This window comes from Protomyctophum parallelum (assembly GCF_964188405.1).
Source record: "Protomyctophum parallelum genome assembly, chromosome: 1".
NCBI classification, from domain to species: Eukaryota; Metazoa; Chordata; class Actinopteri; order Myctophiformes; family Myctophidae; genus Protomyctophum; species Protomyctophum parallelum.
The window spans coordinates 86,390,344-86,415,287 of record NC_139697.1 but is presented as its reverse complement, the minus strand read 5'-3'; the positions used below and the strand labels follow the sequence as shown (position 1 = coordinate 86,415,287).

The 24,944-nt window shown below is 40.5% G+C and overlaps 2 protein-coding genes across 3 annotated transcripts; both read left to right on the top strand.

The window, feature by feature from the left end:
* The first annotated feature begins 3,929 nt into the window (after positions 1-3,929).
* Positions 3,930-9,001, top strand: cUnh11orf54 (chromosome Un C11orf54 homolog). Of its 2 annotated transcripts, none has more exons than XM_083769177.1 (9): positions 3,930-4,013; positions 4,301-4,365; positions 4,455-4,553; positions 4,829-4,902; positions 4,982-5,083; positions 5,199-5,375; positions 5,706-5,855; positions 7,892-8,008; positions 8,497-9,001. In XM_083769177.1, exons 2-9 carry the CDS (start codon positions 4,302-4,304, stop codon positions 8,668-8,670), a joined length of 957 nt encoding a protein of 318 aa, XP_083625303.1. In that variant the 5' UTR covers positions 3,930-4,013; position 4,301; the 3' UTR covers positions 8,671-9,001. The 2 variants fall into 2 exon arrangements, with proteins under 2 accessions (XP_083625303.1, XP_083625304.1); XM_083769178.1 differs by having other exon boundaries at positions 3,949-4,017.
* Positions 9,002-10,532: 1,531 nt separating this feature from the next.
* On the top strand, positions 10,533-24,918 carry akap10 (A kinase (PRKA) anchor protein 10). Its single transcript, XM_083766071.1, has 15 exons — positions 10,533-10,897; positions 12,885-12,932; positions 13,984-14,169; positions 15,623-16,114; positions 16,641-16,739; positions 17,623-17,707; positions 17,803-17,926; positions 18,279-18,415; positions 19,961-20,105; positions 21,379-21,543; positions 21,750-21,859; positions 22,166-22,248; positions 22,884-22,936; positions 23,206-23,298; positions 23,474-24,918. Exons 1-15 carry the CDS (start codon positions 10,876-10,878, stop codon positions 23,477-23,479), a joined length of 1,848 nt encoding a protein of 615 aa, XP_083622197.1. The 5' UTR covers positions 10,533-10,875; the 3' UTR covers positions 23,480-24,918.
* Positions 24,919-24,944: the final 26 nt, after the last annotated feature.

Genomic DNA, 24,944 nt, shown 5'->3' with positions numbered 1-24,944 from the left:
GAAAAGCAGCAGGGATTGATGACCTACTGGCAGAAATGTTACAGCACCTGGGACCCAACGCAAAGACCTGGCTTGTGGGGATGCTGAACACATGCATAGCACAGAAAACCATCCCTTCTGTCTGGGAAAAGGCCAACGTGGTTGCAATCCCTAAACCTGGCATAGACCCATTATCCACAAAGAGCTACCGACCCATTTCCCTCTGCATCACCTACAAGGCTATATGAGAAGCTGCTACTCCAACGCCTTGTTGCCACTCATAGATACCAAGCTGACTAAAGACCAAGCTGGTTTCCGTCCCAGCCGCTCCTGTGCTGGACAGAGCTCAACCTCACCCAACACATTGAGGATGGGTTTGAGGGGAAACAAATAACTGGAGCAGCATTCAGAGATCTCTCTGCTGCCTACGACACTGTCCAACACCGCACAATGGTCAGGAAAAGCCTCCTCAACAACAGGCGCTTCTATGTTCAGTTAAATGACCAGAGGAGTAAATGGAAAGCCGAAAAGAACGGCCTCCCACAAGGTAGCGCGCTCGCCCCCCTCCTTTTCAATATCTAAACAAACGACCAGCCACTTGAAACCCAACCCATCAAAAACCCAACTATGCAGCTTCCACCTGAGGAACCGAGACGCAAAAAAAGAACTGAGCATCACAAACTCTCAAACCATACCCACCCCATGTAACTTGGAGTTACACTGGACAGTTTAACGTCATGCCCAGGACGAAAAGTTATAGAGAACACCAACATGACAAACCCTACACTTAAACCCTCTATATTTAATAAAAAACAATTCTGGACAGGAATCCTGTATTGCAGGGGTGCCCAAAAGGTACATCGTGATCTACCAGTAATCACAAAGGCTGTGCAGGTAGACCATATGGCATGCCCCTGTATATAATCTATCACTTGAATTAAGGTGACTTGACACCAGCTCAAATGTTGCACACAAACATCAGTAGCAAAAGTACAAAGTTATTGTGACAGTAATAATTGCTATAGTGTGTGTTCAGTAACAGGAATATTCCTGTCTCTCCAGCTCTTTAATAAATAGAAAAGGGTTTAATCAGGAGTTGTAGTAGCCACAGGATAATCTAAGCGGTGGATATTGCTCTTGTCTTCATGTCTTTATGTATGTAAATTGTCTTGTTGTTTGTGTCAAATGCGTGTATATGTGTTCTGCATATACTTGGCTGCTGTGTTGCAAGATAATGGGAGTTACTGATACTATGGGAGTGAATGGGAGTGAAAGGGAGGTACTGTTACTATGGGACTGATACTATGGGAGTGCATGGGAGTGGATGGGAGTGAATGGGAGGTATTGTTACTATGGGACTGATACTATTTGAGTGAATGGGAGTGAATGGGAGGTACTGTTACTATGTGACTGAATGGGAGTGAATAAAAGTGAATGGGAGTGAATGGGACTGAATGAGAGGTACCGTTACTATGGGACTGTGTTTAACAAAAAACTGGAGAGACCGGGAGACCTCTGTTACTGAACAAACACTATAGCAATGATTTTGTCACAATATAGAGCTATTTAACACTGTTACTGAACACACACTATAGCAATGATTACTGTCACACTATAGAGCTATTTAACACTGTTACTGAACACACACTATAGCAATGATTACTGTCACACTATAGAGCTATTTAACACTGTTACTGAACACACACTATAGCAATGATTACTGTCACACTATAGAGCTATTTAACACTGTTACTGAACACACACTATAGCAATGATTACTGTCACACTATAGAGCTATTTAACACTGTTACTGAACACACACTATAGCAATGATTACTGTCACACTATAGAGCTATTTAACACTGTTACTGAACACACACTCTATAGCAATGATTACTGTCACAATACAGAGCAATTTAATTTAGGTAACCAAATTGACCCCAATAGTAGATCTTTACACTCTCAATAGTTCAATTGTTGTTAAGCATCTGCTTAATTTCCAAAAAACTACACAATTAGAGAATGTAGAAGATTGCTACTTTTGATCCTTGGATTTTATAATGCTGATTGTATGTAGCATAGCGATAGTGGTTAGTGACTGAGCTTTGTTAACATGAGTGCCCGGGATCGTTTCCCACCAATTTCAAAGAATGTTTGTTGCTTCGTGCCAATTTTCACAGAATGTTTGTCCTTTTACCTACCAGACAATACTCTTCTCACCTCTAGTCGATTATTTATTCAGCGTTTGAGCCACGGACCAACATTTGAGGCCATCTAGTCTCTCAGACCCATTTGAGCCACTGACCACCATTGTGAGAGTCTATTAATGTGAAATGGTGGTCCGTGGCTCAAACATGTTATCACTTTTGAAGTTACTTGTTGTGTTTAGATATGTAAATACTACTCTTTAAAGCCGTGTTTCGGTAGTCGAGTGGGTACTGTCGACGGTTAGTAAACATTGAGGCCGGGCATAGTTGTTTATAAACCTTCGACACTAACCATTCGGCTACTGAAACACTGTTTTACAGTTTCGTACAAACATCATATATAAACATCATAACAAGTAACTTCAAGTGATAGACGTTTGAACACACAAACAACAACAGCGTTAAGTATTAAATAACATTTATCACTTACTTGCTCCGAAGACCGATGGTGACGTGGCACTTCCAAACAAACACTGACCAAACCTACCTCCACGCGTCTCTTCCGTATTTGAGGGCGGCGGCACTTCCTTCCGGTGTGAGGCCACGCCCGCGAGATTTAACCGCGAATCTATTGTAGTCATATTGTAGTCATATTGCCCCTACGTTACATCCGGGTCCCTTGGTCCCATCCGCTTCTAATGCAAAATAGCTACATATGAACGCGTGAATCTTTTTTTTTTTTTTACAATAACGTTATTTGTCAGAAAGGAAGCCATTGAGGGTTAAAATGGGTCTTAATGCTTCCAACTCATATAACTGTCACCAACAACACTTTTAATGATATTACATGAAGCAGACAGCCCTGTGATGAAACCTTTAGCATTACACTGTGGTTAATACGTTTTTATTCACAATGGAATGTTATTGTACTCTTAATATATCATGGTGTAGCACAGCACAGTAGATTCATATTTCAATCGATCTGGGATGTTAAAATTGTGCAAAACTCTGTTCAATGAATGGCCTCTTCTGCTACATTAAAATTACTAAACATTAAACGTTACTTATACCTGTTATTGAGACTCCTATAGAGCATGTTGACATGGATAGCTTGGTTAGTAGTATCTCTGTTAGTTAATGCAGTTTGATTGATTCAATTAATAGCCTATTTTATTAGACAAAAATGTAGAACAGTAGTGTCATAGAGTGGAAAATGCCATTTGGTTTAATGTCACAGAATGCAGTGCCACGTAGAGCAGCATGATAAATGGTTAACTTTATAGTGTGTTCAAAAATGGCAGATCTGCAAGTTCAGTGTCTTGAATGAGATGTGCTGTGAGTTTGCATATCTGCTATTGTCCAGCATAGGACCGTTGCACAGTGAAGTATAGACAAGGCTTTAGGATTTATAAGTCGTTTTTAGAATATAATAGAATATTCACTCCAGTGAATAGCATTTATCCATTTAGATAACTTTTTGATGTTATTTAATTACTTATTTTTACACAGAAACATAATGTGTGTCTTTACAATAACTGTAATGTAATAATAATACTAATAATGTAATGTAATAATTATTAATTAAATAACCTTATTTTATTCTGAAGGCAACCGGATGTCTTAAATTAGCTAGCTCTCAGACAGGAAGTTCTAAATTAGCTCAAAAGACGGAGCCCTGGCTGCAACTGGAAGCAAAACTATATCAACCCCGGAAGTTAACGTTGTTGACGCAAGGGTGCATTTCTAACCAATGGCTGTTCTCCTACCCCATGTAGGCGTGTTTGTACTGTTTGTACAAGTTCATCGCTTAGTATTCGTTTGATACAGTCGTATTCAATATTCTGCTGGTTACGGCTATTCTTCTATGGCTTGAGGCTTCTGCTCTAAGTAGGTACTACAAATTTACTAGTACAACTTTTTCTAGACATTTTCGTATACCGTGTTTTTGGTTTAAATGTTTGTATTTAATTTAGGCCACCGCAGAGAGTGCCAGCGATTAGACTGTACACATTCCTTAGTTTATTATCATTGCTTGCTGTTTGGGGAAAGGTTCATTGTAAAAACACGCTGTCACACTGTAAAGGTACTTGATTTTGACTGAGGCTTTATTTTGAGCGTGACTTTACTTCTTTATATTATACGACTCCACACATCCATCCGATTTCTTGTCACAGGATGGCTGACAACAACACCGAAAAGTTCCAGTTATATGTTCCGAAATTAGAGGAACTTTGTAATGGTAAGATAAGATCCTTTATATAACTTGCTCTTTTTGAACGATCCCAGGGCCATAACAACTCTTGTGAAATCAACATTTTCTTTCTTTAGTATTGCAAACAGGGTTGAAAAACAATTTTGCTGAAGCCCAAGTTCGTGTTGTCGATTGTCCAGATCTTACGAAAGAGCCGTTCCAGTTTCCTGTCAAAGGTGTTATGCTTTTGTTTTCTGTTATAGCCTAGGCTATCTGTTATGCTTACTCTATAACGGCACAGATATTCATATTAGTGTTGTACAGCCACGTATAGCTAATCTTATTTATTGTTATTGATCCACTAGTATTTCCCCCCACCACAGATAGTAAGAAGCCTAATATTAAAAGTAAATGTAATTGGAATTGCAAATCGCAAAACCCTTTTGTGAAAACTGTTATTGTACAGCTATGCCATTTAACAGTTTCTGAACTTAAATCTCTTTCCATGTAGGCTTGTGTGGGCAACCACGCATTACGGATGTTGGAGGAGTACCTTACTTGGTACCCTTAGTACAAAAGGACAAGGTAGTATTTGTTCTATCACCCACAATAATGTATGATCATACAGGTAAGCAGGATCTTTACATCCCACCTGCATCCACAGGAGTACAACATGAACACAGTTGCAAAGGATGTGGAGCTGCCAGGAGCATTCATACTAGGTGCAGGAGCTGTGCCCTCTCGGATTGTTGGAATGAATGCAGAGGTGTGTCACACTGTCACTTAAACTGACAAGGGTTTTTGTTGAGAGTATAATCAAGGTCTGTTCATAGACTGCTTGGGTAATTTTAAAACAATGATGTGAATGTTGTAATCCACAGCTGATGCCCCTAGTTCTGACTGAGGCACCGGGGAGGCCTGCTGTGAACAGCAGCTATTTTTCTTCCATCAATCCAGCTGATGGCCAGTGTCTACTGGAGAAATACAGTGATACATTCTCAGACTGTAACTTCGCACTACTGGCCAATCTTTATGCGTGTGAAGGGAAACCTGGAAAGGTGTTTTCTTTTCTTTTCTTATGGAATCAAACAAAACGTGATTAAATATATGGCTCATTAATGAATGCAGTGGGAACATTATTATTTTTGATGGGTGGGGGACTGGGGTGGGTCAGTACTGAAAAGCTATGATGGTTATGGATTAAAATATAAATTGCAACATTTGCAGAATTGTGGGTTAATACTGAGTGACATGGTTGAAGTTGAACCTATGCCCCTAACATGTGTGCTCCTAAGGCTTGAGTGAATAAACATTAACAAAAGGAAAATGACTCTGCAGTGGTTGAGTAATCACCACTAAATCATGTGATCTCTCTGGTTCTCTGCCAGGTCATAGAGGTGCGAGCTAAAAAGAGAACAGGGGAGGAGAGCCTTGTGGGATCCATGAGGAATACTCTTGAAGCCCACTACCCTGATAAAAGCTTAGCCTTGGGGGGCACCTTCATCATCCAGAAAGGGAAAGCCAAAATCCACATCATGGTAAATAATAGAAGTTGTGCTGTAAATGTGAATGTTAATTCAACTTTGAATGTACAAATTGACCTGCGAATGAACACTTAGGATTTTACATTGTGATAATCTCTCATTTTAATAAATGACCTTTTGATACTAATACTAATAGGGTTCATGTTACATGAACATGAACATTTATTTGAGGTACATTTAAAGATACAGTTCTTACATTTTAATCCCCATTCTCCATTGTCTCCCTCTCACGAGTCCGGACAGTAATTTGTAACAATATCTGAACAATACGATGCCACTGCATCTAGTGAATTTCAACACCAGGGTTGAAATTTCTCAATCGAAGAGTCATGAGGGCACCTCAATCCACTACAGAAGTGCTAGTTATATTGTACATACACTACCATAGGTTGGCTAAAAAGGTAGGATAAGTGATATTATTTTAAAATAATCACACCCATGTGAAGTGAGGGGCGCTTTTATCATCATACATCATCTCATTCTGGCCAATCACAATTTGCATCCTCACTTTTGTCTTAATGTTTGTGTTACACAAACCCCCAAAGCTGGACATAGGAGTCCAGCTCAATAACAGTAAAATAGCAGGGAGTGTGCGTGCAAAATTTGGCACCGACCAGGTTAACGGTACCGGAGATTATCTGTTAACAGACAGACACACACACACACACACACACACACACACACACACACAAGGGACTAAATTCTTTTTGCTCCTATGCCACCAAAATGTGGAACGCCCTACCAACAGTCATTAAGACATGTGAATCCCTTGACTCCTTCAAAACCGCTCTCAAAGGGCACCTACGGATGGCTGCAATTCGAAACTGGCCTCTGTAAAATCTGAATCCCCCCCCCCCCCACCCCATTTCCCCTCACTGTATATGTATCTTTTCCCTTTTTGCTTCCTATATGATGAATTCCTGTTCTGTTCTTTAGCTACATAGAAGTGTCTATTTGTATGTCTCTAAATGTTTTGATGAATTGGACAATGTGGACCCTGTTGTAAACAAGTGTAATGCTTAATTGGGTCGTCCACTCACAGTTAACAGTCTTTGTATTGAGTTTGTGCTTAAAATGTACTGTAAATTCTACAAACTGTTAATAAATATTTCAATCAATCAATTAAACACACACGGACGGAGGGCTTTCAGCCTGGTGGAGACAAAAATTCCACAAAATGGAACTGGAACACTATAAAAAAGAGAGATCCGGCCACTCAAAGTTAAAAGGAGGAATAATAAGGGGTTTCTTGCCATGATGAAGACCAGTTATGGTCGAAACATGTTGGCAGGTGCCTTTCATTAAATAAAGGCTATTCATCCTTTTAACTTTGAGTGGCCGGATCGTCTCTTATTTTCTATACCTTCTTCGATTCGTGTGAGCACCTTTTTACATTTTACCGGTGAGCACCTAGTTATTCCTATCTTTTGTGACCATATACCTGAATCTGATAAATGGGTACTCTCCTGGTTGACTTAAATTGGCAACCCACCTGAAAATGTATTTTCTGTTTATTAAAGAGCTTGAACGAATGGTAGAAACTAGAAGTAGAACCCTATTACTGAATTAACAATCGATAGCAATGATTACTATCAGAATATAGAGCTTTAACCTTAAAGAAATAATAATAAAATAAACAGTTTTGTTTTACTAAAAAATAACAGGCACCTTTTTTTAAATAAATAAAACATTTTATCCATAATTATTGGATATAACATGACCCCCATAGTCTATATCTTGGATTGACTTCAGATGGCATAATAGGACATGAGGATTTATACCTGTTCAGAATATTGTCAATAGCATACATGGAAAAAATGGCTTATAAGGACCAAGGCTGAGCTATTTGAAAAATGTTGAGAAAAATGGCACTTGTACAAGAGTGAATAGTGTACACTTATTTTCTGTACTGGTTTGTCTTTGTCTTGTATCCTTTTGAACGTACATGTGTATTGTTTTGTACTTTGGAAGGGAAAAAAAGTAAAACATCCTAGATTGTAGCTTTAATTTCTTTTATATCTTGTCCATAGCCAAGGGAGTTTTCAGTGTGTCCCCTCAACACCAATGATGAGGTCAACAATTGGCTGAAACACTTTGAGGTCAGCGCCCCACTGATCTGCCAGTCCGTATTCGTATCCAGAGACCCTGTAAGTAAAGATTCATTGTACAGTGCATGTTGACGGTGGAATGGTCATGCATTTTTTGATAGTTATACAGTGTAGAAGAGAGACAGGAACGAGTCAGGGAGTGACATGCAGCACAAATCTGCTGGGCTCAGGAATCAAACCCAAGATTTGCTGTCGGGCAACAGATCCCATATAACATGCACATTAACCACTCGGCTCTATGCGCCCCCACAATTGTCATGCATTTATTTGTATAGTGCTTCTAGCTGGTTTTGTGACTACAGTGACTAAAACTAATTCAAGTTAAAAAATATTTTTTTTTTCCAAAATCTGGGTAAACTGTTACTTATTTAATTATTTAATTATACTTATTTCTGAAACGTGCTGCAGGCGTGATGCTTTGTGGGTTTCTCAACCGTAATCTACCTGCTTACACTGTGTTTTAGGGATAGATTTGCTGTCTGTCTTTTGAGACTCTTAAGCTAGCTTTTTCCTGACATGCTATCCAGGGCTTGGACCTGCGTGTAGAGCACACACACTGCTTCAGTCATCATGGAGAAGGTGGACACTACTACATAGACACAACTCCTGACACTGTGGAGTACCTGGGTTACTTTATGCCAGCTGAGTTTGTTTACCGCATCGACAGGCCCAAGGAGACTCACGTCATTGGCCGAGATTGAAAAAAGGAAACATGTTAACACCATGTTATGTTAGTATGTCAATTTAGTATTTCTTGCTTGCAATGAAAAACATAACCAACCAACATATAACTTTTCACGGAAATTGGTATAATCACACTTTTATGAAATAAAATAACCACACACCTGCCATGCATAAAGCAATTGAGTTGAAATTCTTATACTTGTATTCATATACCATTGTAGTACTGTAATTTGTGATTGATTGATTGATTGATTGAAATATTTATTAACAGTTTGCATAATTACAGTACATTTCAAGCACAACTCAATACAAAGACTGTTAACTGTGAGTGGACGACCCAATAAAGCATTACACTTGTTTACAAGAGGGTCCACCACCTTGTTTAATTCATCAAAACATTTAGAGACGTACAAATAGACAGAACAGGAATTCATCATAAAGGAGGTAAAAAGGGAAAAGAAACATATACAGTGAGGGGAAAAGGGGGGGGGGATTCCGATTTTACGGGGGCCAGTTTCGAATTGCAGCCATCCGTAGGTGCCCTTTGAGAGCGGTTTTGAAGGAGTCAAGGGATTCACATGTCTTAATGACTGTTGGTAGGGTGTTCCACATTTTGGTGGCATAGGAAAGTAATTTAGTCCCTTGTTTGTGCCGAATCTGGGTTGTACATGGTTTGTTGCACTCCCTCTGGTGTTGTGGGTGTGGAGACTGTGGACATTAAGGAAGTATTTAGACAGGTACATGGGTATTTTGGTGGTGAATCGAATCTTGTGGACCAGACTCATTGCAAGATGCTGTACTCTGTCGTCGACCCTAAGCCATTCCAGCCTGTCAAAGTGGGCAGGGGTGAGGGGGGTGAGGCCAAGTAGGAGCCTGACCAGTTTGTTTTGGGAGGTCTGGAGCCTTGTTTTAAGGGCCTTTGAGGTGCTGTGGTACCAAGAGGTGCATGCATAGTCGAAGAAACCTTGTACGAGGGCTCCTGTTAAGGTCTTCAAGGTGTTTTGTTGACCAGTGAGGAGATCCTGTAAAGGAATCTTGTTCTTTGATTTACTTTTTTGATTACGTTGGTGGCCATTTTATCACCGGAAAGATTAGCCTCCAGGAAGGAACCTAGGTAGGTAATTTTTTTTTATTTTTTTTTATCAAAGTTTTTTAATGATTTTTAAATAAAGCATACAAAATCCACATGACTTACACAAAAGAAAAAGACAAGAAAAAACAAACAAACTAAACACACCTAGCAGTCAAAAAAAAAAGAAAACCCCTGGACAACACCCCTCCACACTCTGTTGTTGACACTTGTGATTATATCATTATGTAATGTACAAATACAAAATGTTACAACAATCCTTTGATATATAAATAAAAAATAGTCTCATAACTCATGGAACTTCCCTTTGACGTTATTCTTCCTGGCAATTGAGTGGTAATTTCATCTTTTCGTGTGATAATATTGTCACCCACTCTAACCAAGAAGCCATCTGCCTTGCTGAGATTACTATTTGATCCGAAGAGAATGGATTCAGTTTTTCCCAGGTGTAAGGATAGTTTGTTATCAGCGACAGCGAGCCAGGTGCAGATTCTACCGAGTTCAGAGCTCTTTTCAACCTGTCCGAGACCAGCAGTACTGAGTCATCTGCGAACAGGAACTGTGTTCCACAGTGCTGACATGTTAATGGATGCATGTTAAATGTGTTTGTGGGAATTGGGAAGTCTGAGAGAAAAGGTACACAAACACCTGAATGGAGTCTATCTTTCAACACACCACTCTCAAACTAGTGGTAGTGGTACCCAAAGTCCCAAACATGTTCATCTTTCTAAGTAGGCCTACTAAGAGACTGGGCTTTTTAATAAAGAACAGTTTCACGTTTTGTTGTAATCCTCATTCATCATGCATGCTGCATCCATGGCAGCGGCTGAATCTCTAACAGTAGGCCTACTGTGTTTCTTGGAGGATACTGCCCTCTTCTGACCGAGGCCAATAATGCATCTTTTCCCATAATGCTGCTGCCGCATCGGACCGGAAGTAAGTGAGACCTTTATTGACAATATGGCTACTGGACTGATACTACACTGGAGAAAATTGTGATTTGACAGCCCCCATTCGCAGAAAAGAAACACTTCATCCTATGTGTGGTATAGATGCATTTGAATGAAGGGACTCGCAAATCTACGGAATGGTGTCACTGAGCCCAGGATCTGTTTAAATCGTGAAAATCGTCATGTCGTTTTTCAAGAGGAAAGGTGAGGAAGCTCTCGCTAGGGTGTAACATCAACGTTTGCTAGCGGTAACGTTATATATAATAGTCAGCTGAGGGGATGGGAAATGTTTCAATGAATCATGGGACTTTAATATAGATGTTCAATTACTTGATAAAAGCACTCTGCAGTGTCGCACTCGTTTAGCTCTAATGTTTTCCTCTGCTGCGTTGCTAATGTTGATACTATAGCTAGATTAGCTTAGCAGTGCTTGCTCCCATGATTTAGCGGTAGCTAGCTTATAATTACGGCCACATAAAAACTTTGATTAGTTACATTTGACAATTCATCTTGATTTGTGTGCACCGGTAAATGTATATAAAATCTAGAAATAAAATGGTCAACCCAACGCTGAGATGTGTGATGTCATCAAGCGACGAGCTTTAGAAAGTTAGGATTTATGCCCTTTTCGGGACCCATATTTACATTTTTGATATGGGCTAGGATTCATTATTATACAGCCATGATAGATGAAACTGACTGGGAGTACGTTTGAACATTTAAACTCTTCCCTGGAGTTGTCCTGGAGGGGATAAAACTAAAAGCTCTTCTCATTCAGTGCTTATTCAAAGCATTATTCAAAGAATTCCTGTTCTGTTCTTTAGCTACATAGAAATGTCTATTTGTATGTCTCTAAATGTTTTGATGAATTGAACAATGTCGACCCTGTTGTAAACAAGTGTAATGCTTAATTGGGTCGTCCACTCACAGTTAACAGTCTTTGTATTGAGTTTGTGCTTGAAATGTACTGTAAATTCTGCAAACTGTTAATACATATTTCAATCAATCAATCAATCAATGCTTAGAGAGATAATGAGAGGAAGTGGAATTTCACAGGCAAGCTCTGAAAAAGCCACTACAGAAACAAGCAAACATGCTGTTGAGATCTTAATTGGTAGTGTATACCTTGTTTTTATTAGTAAAAACAGAAGTGACCACCCTCCCAATGACTGATTGTGGGGGTTAGCAGAGATGGAGTACTTGTAGAGAGGCTGGGGAATTGGCTTTACTAAATTGGGACTTGAAGGGGAGAAAATGTTTATTACTGATTGATTCAGTCTAAGCACATTCAGCAGCTTATGGTGACATAGTTGTATGTGTACTAATTTTATCCACTTTGGATGTTACTATGCAGTTTAAATAAATAAGCTTAGTTTGTACGTGGATTTTAGGAATGGGAATGTTCAACATCCGATTTCTGTTCAGAGTAGATTCATTTTCAAATCCTTCTCAAATTTACACTATGACAGTCAGTGACCCCATAATGTCCTTCAATGACAGTCTGGGTGTGTGTGACATACTTTAAGAGGCCAGTGCGTACACACTGCCATTAATATTCATTGTAGTTCTTTGACTAAAGCTGTCATGTCTATACAACAGAGGTTTGTGAATGTCATGGGGATAAATCCAAAATATGAATGAAAACCGAATGATAAAAAAACACCAGATCAGATGTTTATGCTCCTATTTTATTTTTTAAACATGGGCAGCTATATTGTATGTTGTGTACAAAGCTTCAGGACTCTGTACATACCTTTTTACATCTTATTAAACTAGTCTTTTTACATGCATTAAGTTACTGACAGGCAACAGTCTCTTAAATATCATGTGTTATGTCCTGTACCACATGAGTGCACTGCGTTGACTTCATTATATAATGACAATGGCTGGCTTGAAAATAATACTTTGACCTAATCATTATTTTCCGTAATAGCATAATCCAGAGGTATGAGTGGTAGTTCAGTCTACTGAAAAGTAGTTATGGGCCAATGCCAGTAGGTCTTCTGGTTTTCCTGAATGCCATTATGTAAGTGGATATAATCTTCATAATTCTTCAAGGGACACCCCGTGTCACTCCTGTGCCTCAGCGACCTCGTTTACCTCATCCCAGGCACAATATGCCCCCACTATATTGTTAATGAAAAGCATTCTCCAATTACTGAGCTACTTTTGTTTTGTTTCTCTTCCACAGCAAAAAGCAAAGAACCTGAGAGACAGACTGAGGTTAAAGTCAATAAAGGTGGGTAAACAATTCCCTATGTTGAATTTAGAGTGTGTCTTAATTGTGTTGTGTTGCTAATTAGATTGATTTGTTTTAAGATAATGACTATAGGCAACGGTAACTACCGTATGCTAACTGCTATTGCTAAGTGCTGAAAATAGACTATTTTCAAACTCACCAAAACATGACACATTGTGATCTTGTAGATCTGCCATTTTTTATGCATGACAACTAATACACAGTAGGAGCTGTGTATTCTCAGAACAGTTCTTTACATTAGTCAGTGATTTCTAGGCGCTCTCAGATTTGCAGAAGTAGACCGAAAGGGACATTGAGTGCAGTTCATTCATATGTTGCTGCTCTGATTGTCATGTGGTTTTAAATGTGACCTCCGCTATTAAGTGAAACACAGAAACACTGAGCACTCTGTCTTTTCTAGCCCTTCCCACACCTCTAATTTCTGTACACATTGGTACTGGTACTTCTTTCATAAGAAACAAACTTCAGTCAAAAGGCCTTTTCACATCAGTCACTTATATTCATGATACTGTACCCCCCCCCCCCCCCCCCCCCACACACACACACACACACACACACACACATACACAGTGTGTATGTATGTAGTAGTGCTGCCAGAATTGGCCAAAAATGATATTTGAATATTCCTTTTAAAACACCACATGTATTCGAACAATGTTTGAATGATTTTGAATGTATATGATTATGATATGAATATTGCAGCCTAATATGCTGTAAAACGTTCTCTTTCTTTATCTATATGGTGTGGTTGGTGCTGAGAAATGCGCTCTCTTGAGTCTTGCGAGATCAAATGAATGATTCATAATTATCTTAATGGCCTAATTTTTGTATAATGTTTTAGTTTACGTGGCACAGAGTCTCAGCAGAACTCACACAGCAATTTTATTGTTTTTTAAATTCGAATCTTAATTTAAAATATTCGATTATTCTTTTGTTATTTACATTCGAATATTCATTTGAATATGGAATATTCGTTAACAGCACTAGTATGTAGTCTTAATTGGTCTTTCTGCCCCTCCCCCCACTCCAGGATTAATCAGCCCTCACTCCCCGTCGCTAGGACAGAGGAACCATCATGCCATCCAGGAGGCTGCGGGACCCAGCCACGTGGCTATCAATGCCATCTCTGCCAATATGGACTCTTTTGCCCGCGGACGCACAGCAATCCTCAAGAAGCAGCCCAGTCACATGGAGGCTGCACACTTCGGTGACCTTGGTATGGAGCCACTGTTCTTTATTGAGCCACTGTTCATTATTGTTGATGTTTGGTTGACCATCTTAGGATGCATCACACAGTTATGTCAGGGGAAGTAGTGGCCACTGAAATTGTTTCCACTAGTACTAACTGACATCAACTATGTTAAACACCTCAACTGCTTCATGCATCAAGTGGAAACACAAATGAAATGTTTTGAAATTAGTTTGCATATGTTATCTCGGCACCTTGAGGTGTGGCAGTAGTGGCTATGTGACACTGCCCTTGTATGTAATGGCAGTGGCGGGGCAGGACCTGTCAGGGCAGGTCATTAACAGACAAAGGCATGGATGACTCGCACAGGGAACCTGTGCTGCAGCTATGCTGTGAGGCTGGTTGGAAATACGGAATGATATACTACAGTTATCTCCAGTTCTTTGAGCATGCAGAGGCTTTAATCTTGGGAATAGAACAGGAGGGAAAGATTAGAAGAGGGTGAGGGGCAGGGAGGGTGAGTTGCAGTGGCAGTTAAGTCACCTCTGGCAGAGTGCCCACTCACTAGCTCAGCTGATACCACAGCCAACAGTGATGAATGCATTCTCTCATTGGTAGCTTGTGTTTTGACAATGCAAGTCACCCCTCTGTTAGATACTGTGCCGTTGGATTAGAAAATATGTTTGGTCAGTGCGCTAGCAGCGCTACCTGGCTACACCATCAGGCACCCCTAATGTTGGCTTGCTTTGTATTTATTCCAAATTGTCCATGAAGTTGCATAGTCCAAAGCATTTTTGAAAGAAATTCCAATGGCATAAGCAGCATCTGCCAGTGTTGATAGTACCACATTAGGTTACCGGTATATGCTATCAAATCTTTGTTCATCTATGATTCAAATATTCAATGGATGTTTGTCTGCTTCCATTTGCAATAATGTTAATTGGAACTGATAAATGGAAGCTGTGTGGTGATAAACACTTACTTTTAATGCTTTAGCAGAAATCTAGTTTTTTCTACAGGCAGGTGTTTGGATGAATTTCACCCATGTTTAGTGATATAGTGATAGAGAAAACTCCCATGCCCCCACAAAAGGCTGTTTGGATTTTCTTTTTTTCACTGGACCATTCTCACATGTCCCAGGGATTGATGGTCCAAAGGAAAAAATCCCAGCTTCATTATTATTATTTGAATATAATACCCATGAATTTGCCCCCCTATGATAGAACCCCATGATATCTATTTTTCGTTTTTTTTGTGAAAAGTCATGATGAAATATTAAAGAAGAGTGCCTCAAGTTGCCATGTATTCCAGTACTTCAATATATTTTGATGTGAAATATCTTTATGGAATATAATAGCTGTGAATGAGAAAACAATTTGACCAGTATAAATACAGTCTAGTGTAAGATGTAGGTATTTTGCCATAGTTACATAATTACATTCTCTAAAATCTGTCTTGTGTGTGTCTTTACATTGTCCAGGACGATCCAGTGTGAACTACCTAACCCAGGACACCCGCTCTCGACTATCAAAGACGGTGGACCAGATTCTTCGGGACATCGTTGCAGTTCCCTACTACGTCCAGTTCATGGATATGCAAGGTGCTGACCACCTGGTGCGCTTTTGGCTGGAGGCAGAGAGCTTCCGCTCCACCAGTTGGTCGCGGGTCCGAGCACACAGCCTCAACACGGTGAAACAGAGCTCACTGGCTGAGCCTGTCCCTACTTCACTAGATGGTATAGAGCACCCGGAGGTTGCCGACATACAGCTTACTCCTACCTCTCAGGAGGGAAGTGGTGAAATGCCCGCAAACCCCCTAACGCACCGAGACTCCTTCAGCACAGAGGCAGGCCAGAGACCTGGCACTCCCAAAACAGAGACTCCAAGCAGGCAGGCCTCTTCCAGGACAGGAACCCCCTTCAAACTACAGGCAAACAATGTCCTGAAAGACCTCTCCGATAAACTCATGAAGAGTGAGTTGCATTGATGGAGCTGTTTTTTTTATTTGCCATTCAGCGATTGTGTAATTAAGGAAGTGAGTCCGACCTAAACAAATCGAATCATGGTGATGTCGGCATCCACATGGGAAATGGGTGGCTCCAATATGGATCTCGGACTGACATATCTATGATGTACCGAATGACTCCAAATTTGGGAAAGGTTTCAGCCCATTAATTTCCATTATAAATGTGAAGTTATATATTTAATGTATAAAGCATATGTGGTGGCATACTGGCAGTGTGCACAATAAATGTGTCACTGATCGGTCCAGCAGTTTGCAAGATTAGATCTGGACACAAACAGCTAGAGCAGCCCATAAAAAACTATTAGAAAAGACTTCCCATATGTACAGTTACTACAGTATATGATTATGTACAGTAAGTGAATGAAACTATTATTCTCTTAACTGTACACTGTGTACACTATCTATAATATGACTATAGTATGGTCTTGCAGGATCACAGGAATACAGTAGCCCCTTGTCTTTCTGTGTTTCAGGTATAGAGAGAGATGCAGTGGATATCTTCACCAAGTATGTCTCTCCAGATGCTGCTAGGCCCATCCCTATTACTGAACAGACCAGGAACGACATAGTTGGTAAATGTTGACACTCTGTTTAACAGGTTATTCATTTGATTCTTCATCAAATGAATATTTATCCCTGCTGTCAGCCATATTGAGCAGCTGTCCCATGAAAATATACAGCCAAGACCAGCTGAATTAATGCTGTCTTGTTTTGTGAATTTAAGCAAGGACAATACATAATGGACATGTATGCAGATGCTACAATTTATTTTATGTGTGTCACCGCTTTATCTTTTTTTTTTTTTTTTTTTTTAAGATATTTTTTTGCGGCTTACGCCTTTTTTGATTTTTGAAGGGACAGACAGTAGGCTGACAGGAAACGGGAGAGAGATGGGGGGATGACATGCAGTAAAGGCCGTGTCGGGTCCGGGAGTCGAACCCGCGGCACACTGCGACTGGATTACCAGTCCGGTGCCCAGACCGTTACGCTACGGCATATATGTCAAACTCAAGGCCCGGGGGCCAAATCAGGCCCGTGAATGAATTATCTTTGGCCCGCGGGATGATATTTAATTAGTATTAGAACTGGCCCTCTTGTATATTGCACGGACCACCATAATACTAAAAGTCCCAAAATGCACTGCGAGTGCATTGTCACGTATCGAGGGCCCGCAAGCGCAAGCATGCGTCTTCTCTTCACTATTGATCAGCAGTGAAAGTATGTCACTTGTGGTCAACTTTCAGCTACCCCTCTACACAAAAATGGCCCGTGTGTTAAAACACAGTCTGGCCCTCGACTTGTACCAATTTCTTTATTTTGGCCCACTGTGTATTTGAGTTTGACATCCCTGCGCTACGGCCTGGGCCCCACCGCTTTATCTGATACAGTGGCATGAATACACGTTACAATTCTCTGTTTTAGGAGGCATTCATTGATTGTGTCTCCTCTGTGCAGCTAAGATATGTGGAGAGGATGGACTGGTAGACCCAAACTGCTTTGTCATTGCACAGTCAGTAGTAGTCATCATCCTGGAACAACAGTGAGTTTCTGACTACTCATTTTCTAAAGGGGTCTTGCTTTGTCATCTTGGCCACCATGGTCATCTATGAGATCTCTTTGTTCTGAATTCCCCAGGCACTTTAGCGAATTCCTGCGGAGCCACTATTTCTGTAAATACCAGATTGAAGTGCTGACCAGTGGCTCTGTGTTCCTGGCAGACATCTTGTTTTGCGAGTCGGCACTCTTCTACTTCTCAGAGGTGAGCACCTCGCCTGTATTTGCTGAACGGATTGCGTTTCCACAATGAGCCATCACAATCTTACATTCATACACATGGAACAAATTGGTAGAATAATTAATCTGCTTCTGAAAAAGGGCAAGCAGGCCCAACCAACCTTTCCAGTTCAAAAGAGGTTTAACTACATATATGACAGGCTTTAGTTTAGACATACTATTGGTCCGACTGTCATTAGACCGTCAACCTACCTCAAACCCTAACCGCAAGCACGGGAGCAGCGCACGTTTGACCACATGTCCAAGTGTTGTTTCCGCATGTTGGTCCGTTGGTGTGTCTAATCTACGTGTGCATCCCAATTCTATTCCTCCCCCAGTATATGGAGAAAGAGGAAGCAGTGAATGTACTCCAGTTTTGGTTGGCAGCAGACAATTTCCAAGACCAGCTTGCAGCTAAGAAGGGCCAGTACGATGGCCAGGAGGCTCAGAATGATGCCATGATCCTCTACGACAAGTAGGACTCTCATTCTCTCATTCATCATTAAGGTTTTTTAAGTTCCATAGTTTAAGTTCCTGATTTTTAGGTACCATAGAAATAACTAGAACTGCACTCTGTCGAGTGCATACTTACTTGTTGCACACTAGTAGGCCATAAATGGCCAACTAGTGCGCAAGCAGAGCGCGCAAGTACTTTCGACCGCTGTAAACTGTCAAATCTCAGTATCTCTGTGAAGGAACATTTGAAATGTATAATTATTAGATGTAACTATTTGCTACCTACCGTATTTTTTGCATATAAACACCTAGTATTATTAAGTATGGTTCAAGTTTCTATCTATATAAGAAATACAGTTTTATCGATGTAGATATATTCTGGATCCCTTTTTAGTTTTTTAAAGAAAAATAATCATTGATATGTGATGAAAAAAAAGGTATATAAACTGAATTAAAATATGTTATACAGTATAATTATTCTGTAAACTGGAATCTCAGTATCTCTGTGAAGGAACGTTTGAAATGTCTAATTATTAGGTGTAACTATTTGCATATATACGTATGACTAGCTCTAAATGATGACGTAAGACATACGTATACATATACTATATAGAGTATGTAGTTGCAAGTTGATTAGCGGTATACTGTGGTTACTTTGCGCCAAAAACGTGACAGCCAACCCGCCATTTGATGCGTATGCAAATAAAACAGCAGATTTGTGCCTGGTTTGCTGGGACCAGATTACATAAATGACCATATTTCTTATGTCATCATTGAGAGCTAGTCATACATATACACACCACGTACTCTGGTCCCAGCAGATCAGGCACAATTTGCTATTTTATTTTACTGATTATGTATATAGTATACGTATGACTAGCTCTAAATGATGACGTAAGACATATGGTCATTTATGTGATCTGGTCCCAGCAAACCAGGCACAGATTTGCTGTTTTTTTTTTGCATACACATCAAAAGGCGGGTTGGCTGTCACGGTGAACGAAGACCGGGCAAAATTATTACTTGCGCGCTCTGCTTGCGCAAGTAATTAGTTCAGAACAGTGGGTTGAGCACATCCAGTTCGTTGCTGGTGACTGTTCAAAAATGAAAGTCTGCACAGCAGTGTTTTGTTTACTTTAAAACAGCAAATATTACATGGTAAAACATATTGGTCACAGTTAGACTTCATCAGGGGCCTCTACCTGATCACAAAATTAACACCGTGACACAACAGTACACAAAGTCCCACAACATAAACTCATTTTGCTGTCTCATACTCAAATAACTAACACAATAAGCACAATAATTGACATTCCTGTGCTGTGGGGCATAATGAGAAATGCATTCCCCCCGTCTGACCACCTGGGATGCAACGATATAATATTGATTAGAAGAATGGGAAATGGCCAGGATATTGCATGACACAATTAAAATTGCATCACAACATAACATTCTCTTTGACAGAGAAGTTTGCAGCTTATAAAAAGAAAACAAATATACACACGTTTTAACCATACTGGGTGGTCTATCATAGTAATGTCAAGTTATTCTCTGTTCTCTTCAGATATTTTTCACTCCAGGCCACCAACCCTCTAGGCTTTGGTGACTCAGTGCGGATGGAGATCGAGTCTAATATCTGCCGAGAGGGAGGGCCCCTCCCTGACTGTTTCACCACTCCACTCCGACAGGCTTGGACCACCATGGAGACGGTCAGATCAGTTTATAATCCATTTATTAATTAAAAAGAACAATTACAAGTGAAAATAACTCGAAGCCTACTCACCATGGCAAGTGTGTTTTTTAAAGTGAACATAAACAATTCTTATTCATGTTATATAACATATATAACAAAATACATACATAAATGGATGCACCTGGGACGTATCCTCAGTGATGTATCCCAAGGTCATCTGGGTTTCGGGTCTCCCAACATCATACCCCTCACTCAGGTGACCCAGCCGGGGTGACCAAGTCCCGACTTACGTCCCAGTAACCCTCGATAAGTCCCATTAGGGAAAAAGCCTGGTGCCGCAGGCTCCACTTGAGGCTTGAATGGCCCTCCTAAAGGCCTCACCGTGGGTTTGTTGGGCTTCTTCCTCAGACACAGGCCAACCCATACTGCTCCCTGAGAATATATTCTCAAAGAAATGCCAATAGATGTGTTGAATTTGAACCTACATCCTATTTAGTGATGTCATGAAGACGGGCTAGAATAGACAGAGATAATAGAAAGCTGATTATATAACACCATTGAGTTATTTTTACTTGCAAACATCAAAAATTCAGAATCAGATAATTCCATACCATACTTTAAGCTTTGGCACAAAGTCTAAAGTGGTATTCTCCTTTCAATGATAATTTTGCTGACAAAGGGAGATATTTTAGATTCCGTATGTACGTTACATCACCCGGTAGATGGGTTGCAGGCATTGACACTAAGGGTTGCCCACCTGCCAGGTAAATAAAATTTAAGGGCAGGTGGAGTTTGCTTTTAGGTTTCCCGACCACCGACCAGGCATTTGGGAGGGGACGCAAGTTCATGCAACCGTCTATAAACACAACACAAGATACTGTTTAAAGTTAAACACCTGAACATGGCCAGAGAGCTTCGTCTTCTGGTCTGTGGAATGTAAAATAAGAACACTGTTTACCTATCATGTGCTGTTTTTAGTGTTGCTGCACGTAAAAATATAAAACAACAAGAAAATGAGTGTTAAATTGAACGATAATTCAAATTTTACCCATAATTTTATGAAGGACGATTTACTTTTCGGGCAAGTGGGCATGACCTTTGGGCAAGTAGAACATGACCTGTACTTGCCTGATGGGCAAGTGCCTCTGAGACCTTTATGACAACCCCTTGTCCAATGTAATGCTTTCCGCCACACCAAAAACAATGCAACTCAACTAATGTCACGCCACGTAGAACATACACTGAAGACGTTTTTTTTAACAGAGTTCACCACACTTTTGTTCTTCCAGGTCTATATGCCTGGCTTTCTGTCCAGTAACCTTTACTACAAATACCTGAGTGACCTCATCAACTCGGTACGGGCGGATGAATTTGTGAACTCCAGTGCCCAGGGACAGACTCCGCCCATAGACAGTGACCGTAGTTCAAATTCCAGCGAGGGCACTCATGTTCAGGTAACCCGGCATTTTACCCCAGATGTTTATCTGCTACTTGGAATCATGACATTTAGACTTATCCTTTCTTATTAATGTATTGTGGTTGAAGTTAAAAGAGCTTGATCTTTGCTCTGGTATAATGTCAGTGGGACAAGAAAACACAAAAATCATGTTCCCTGCTACTACTCCTGCTAAACATCCAGTTTGTATTTTACCCATAACAGCAAAGTACCAAAAAAGCAGCAGTGAAGATCCTCAAAAACTTCGATGAGGCAATAACAGTGGACGCTGCTAGTCTGGACCCTGAGTCTTTGTACCAGCGGCCATATGCTGGGTGAGTGTCATCTTTCTCCTCCCCTGAGTACCAGCGGCCATATGCTCATTGCTTGGTGAATGCTGTCTATCGCCTCCTTAATCGAGTGCTAAAACCTGTAAGTGACTTCATAGGTTCCCTCACCAGGTTTCATATTTTCTGGGGCTCAATACTGCCCTATTTGCCATCAGTGAGAGCTAGTTTCTTTACAGTAATGTCCTTTTCGCCATAAGACAACGCTAATTAATTTACCTTGTTGTTCTGCTGCTGAAGGATGACATTTGGGAAGGTGGTTTCTTTACATTGTGCTGTCTCTTTTCTGCTCAGAAGGATGACGTTTGGGAAGGTGAATGAGCTTGGGCAGTTTATCAGGGAGGCTGAGCCAGAGCCGGATGTGAAGAAATCCAAAGGTATGATTTTACACACCATTATCTTCATTCCTTCCTTCTTTCTCCTGTTTTCAGTGTAGAATGTCACTATTCTCCATCCTTTTTGAATATAACATAGTTTCCTTCCCCCTAAAAGCCCCTAGCACAAAAACCTTATGAAATATGCAAGAGGCTCCTCCTCCAACATAAGACTCGTAGATCTAAGCAAAATATAGCAATATGAAAGCTATCTATTATTTATTACGTCTTGCAGCACTGTCTCTGGGAATAAACAGGATACCTGGAATGGCATAGAAGCAGTACCGGCGCTACGTATACGTGCAATACGCACTACGCTTAGGGCAACACGCCTAGGGGGGGCAACAGAATGTACCAATGTTGCCAAGCCAACCCTCATAACAATTTTCTCTGCGACTCTGCCGCATAATAACGAGCGGCTGTGTGTGCGTCCTCGCAAACGGCGGAAATAGCCTACGAGTAGGGCAACCAAATGGTCAGCTACGTCCCTGCAGAGAAAATAAAATGTAACATTTCTGTCTCTTGTAGCCAAGTAGGCTCTTGCTAGAGCAGTGCACTGAACGTAGTTGTAGACTTTATTTCTTGTTTTCTACTCTAGTCCCTTTTTTCACTCAGCCTGTCTCTCCTCTCACATCCAGGTTCCATATTCTCTCAAGCCATGAAGAAGTGGGCCCAAGGAAACACAGACGAGGTGCGAAAACACAATGTACACTTTAGGCCTTTTTAGCAGATGCTCTTAACCATAGCGACTTACAATAAGCAAGGTAAACACATCAAATGCAGAGATCAAAATAATAATCTTTATATTGAAACCAGGTAAACGATAAACCTAGCACCTGTCTCTAAATACCTTTTATCAATTTTAACAACACAAAGATTACAATTGGATGGTTGTTTTGAAGCCTGGGCTCATACAGGACATCCCCCTAGTCTCAGTGTTTTGTTGTTTTTGTATACTAGGCCCAGGAGGAGATGGCTTGGAAGATCGCTAAGATGATCGTCAATGATGTCGTCCACCAGTCAAATCACGACAGTCCTAGAAAGGCCACCAAGGTAAGGAAAAATAAAGCCATCCCTTTCTTCAGTATACACAGCAAAATCCTCTGTCTTCATTTATACACACTGCGCTGTACAGCAACCCACAGTAGTATGTTCATTTCCATACCTTGGGGTATTAACAGCTGACTATCGAGCATTTCTAATTTTTTCCCCGTTTGTGTTCTTCCAGCTATGACCTCCCCCTTCCAGCTATGACCCCCCCCCCCCCCCCTTCCACCCCGTTGAACCTAAGGAATATCTGTCCAAAGAGGCAGACCTCACACTGGCCAAGCTGGTGATGGACTGTACACCTCGCTTACCCTGCAATGTACTGCATTACTCTAAAGAAAGAACAAGACATTTTATCACCTCCTGTGTATGCGTGGGTGTGTGTGTGCTCTCGCTTCTGGAAAATCTAAAGTTCCCCAATTGATCCATTCTTCCAACTCCGTAATGCTATGAAGATGTGTGTGTGAACGCTGAGAAGTAAAGCAGAACAAAGCTGAGTAACATGGGACTTATAGAACAAAAGCCCAGGAAGGACAGCCTCAAAACAGTGGAAAAATGAAGCTAGCTAAGGAGCATTTCAGGTGGCACTGCACTGACTGCAGCTCTCTAACCATGATCACAGGAAAGACCTATATAAGACTTTTATAAAACAAAGATATCCTTTCTCCCTGCATCCAGTTGCACATCCTTCCCATTCCTCTAGCTTGAACATCCATTCCTTTTTTATTTTTATGGAACTCCACCGAGGGGGTCAGCCAAGTGGATGTGATTGGGGGGGTGATGACGACACACCAGTTTGGGGGCGTTGTATAGTTTTATAATGATGCACACGCTCTCCTCTCTTTACCTGGAATATTTTTGTCGTTTGGTCAGTTGTTTTTTAACTTGACTGTGCCCCTCCTATTTATGTACTGTATAATGGCTAGAAATGTGATTGTGAAAACTGGAAGGGATTGGGAAGTGGTTCACCACTACCTTCTAGCCAACCATCCGTAGCAGCCGCGTGGCACCTTGTTTAAAATTGAAGAAGAAATACTCCCAAATGAATTGAAATGCTCCCATTGCAATGGATACTCCAGACTCCGTATTCTAAATGTTCTATGTATGTAAAAATTCTGGTTTACCCCATATGCTAACATCCTTTTTTTCTTTTTCTTTTTTTCTTGGCCTTTTTAAATGTATTGTTGAAGCAAATCTCAATGATGACTGTTCCACTGGAAAGTGTAATCAGTATATCATTTTTAATTTTATTTCATTTTAACCTTACCCTGATGTGGAAAAGAACCAGAAAAAACTTTTGGTACTATGTACCACTAATATGTTTTCTGACATGTATGTGTACCTAATCTATAATATATTTAAATTGTGTTTGATTTAAATACATATATTATGAAATATTTGTGTCTGTTTTCAGTTTAACATGGTTGAGGCTTTATTATTAAGGACAGATTTTTCTGCCTGTGTGGTTATGGGTGGCTTACTACATATGACAAAGGTTTAATATATAAATGGCTTTATTTAATTATTTTTGAACCATGAGGGTGGTTTTAAAGTCAAATTGTGATGCACAATGACAAACCTTGTCAGTAGAGTTTGGGTAGACGAGTCATTTTTGACCAGATGGGGGCGATGTTTACCATGAATTGGTACGG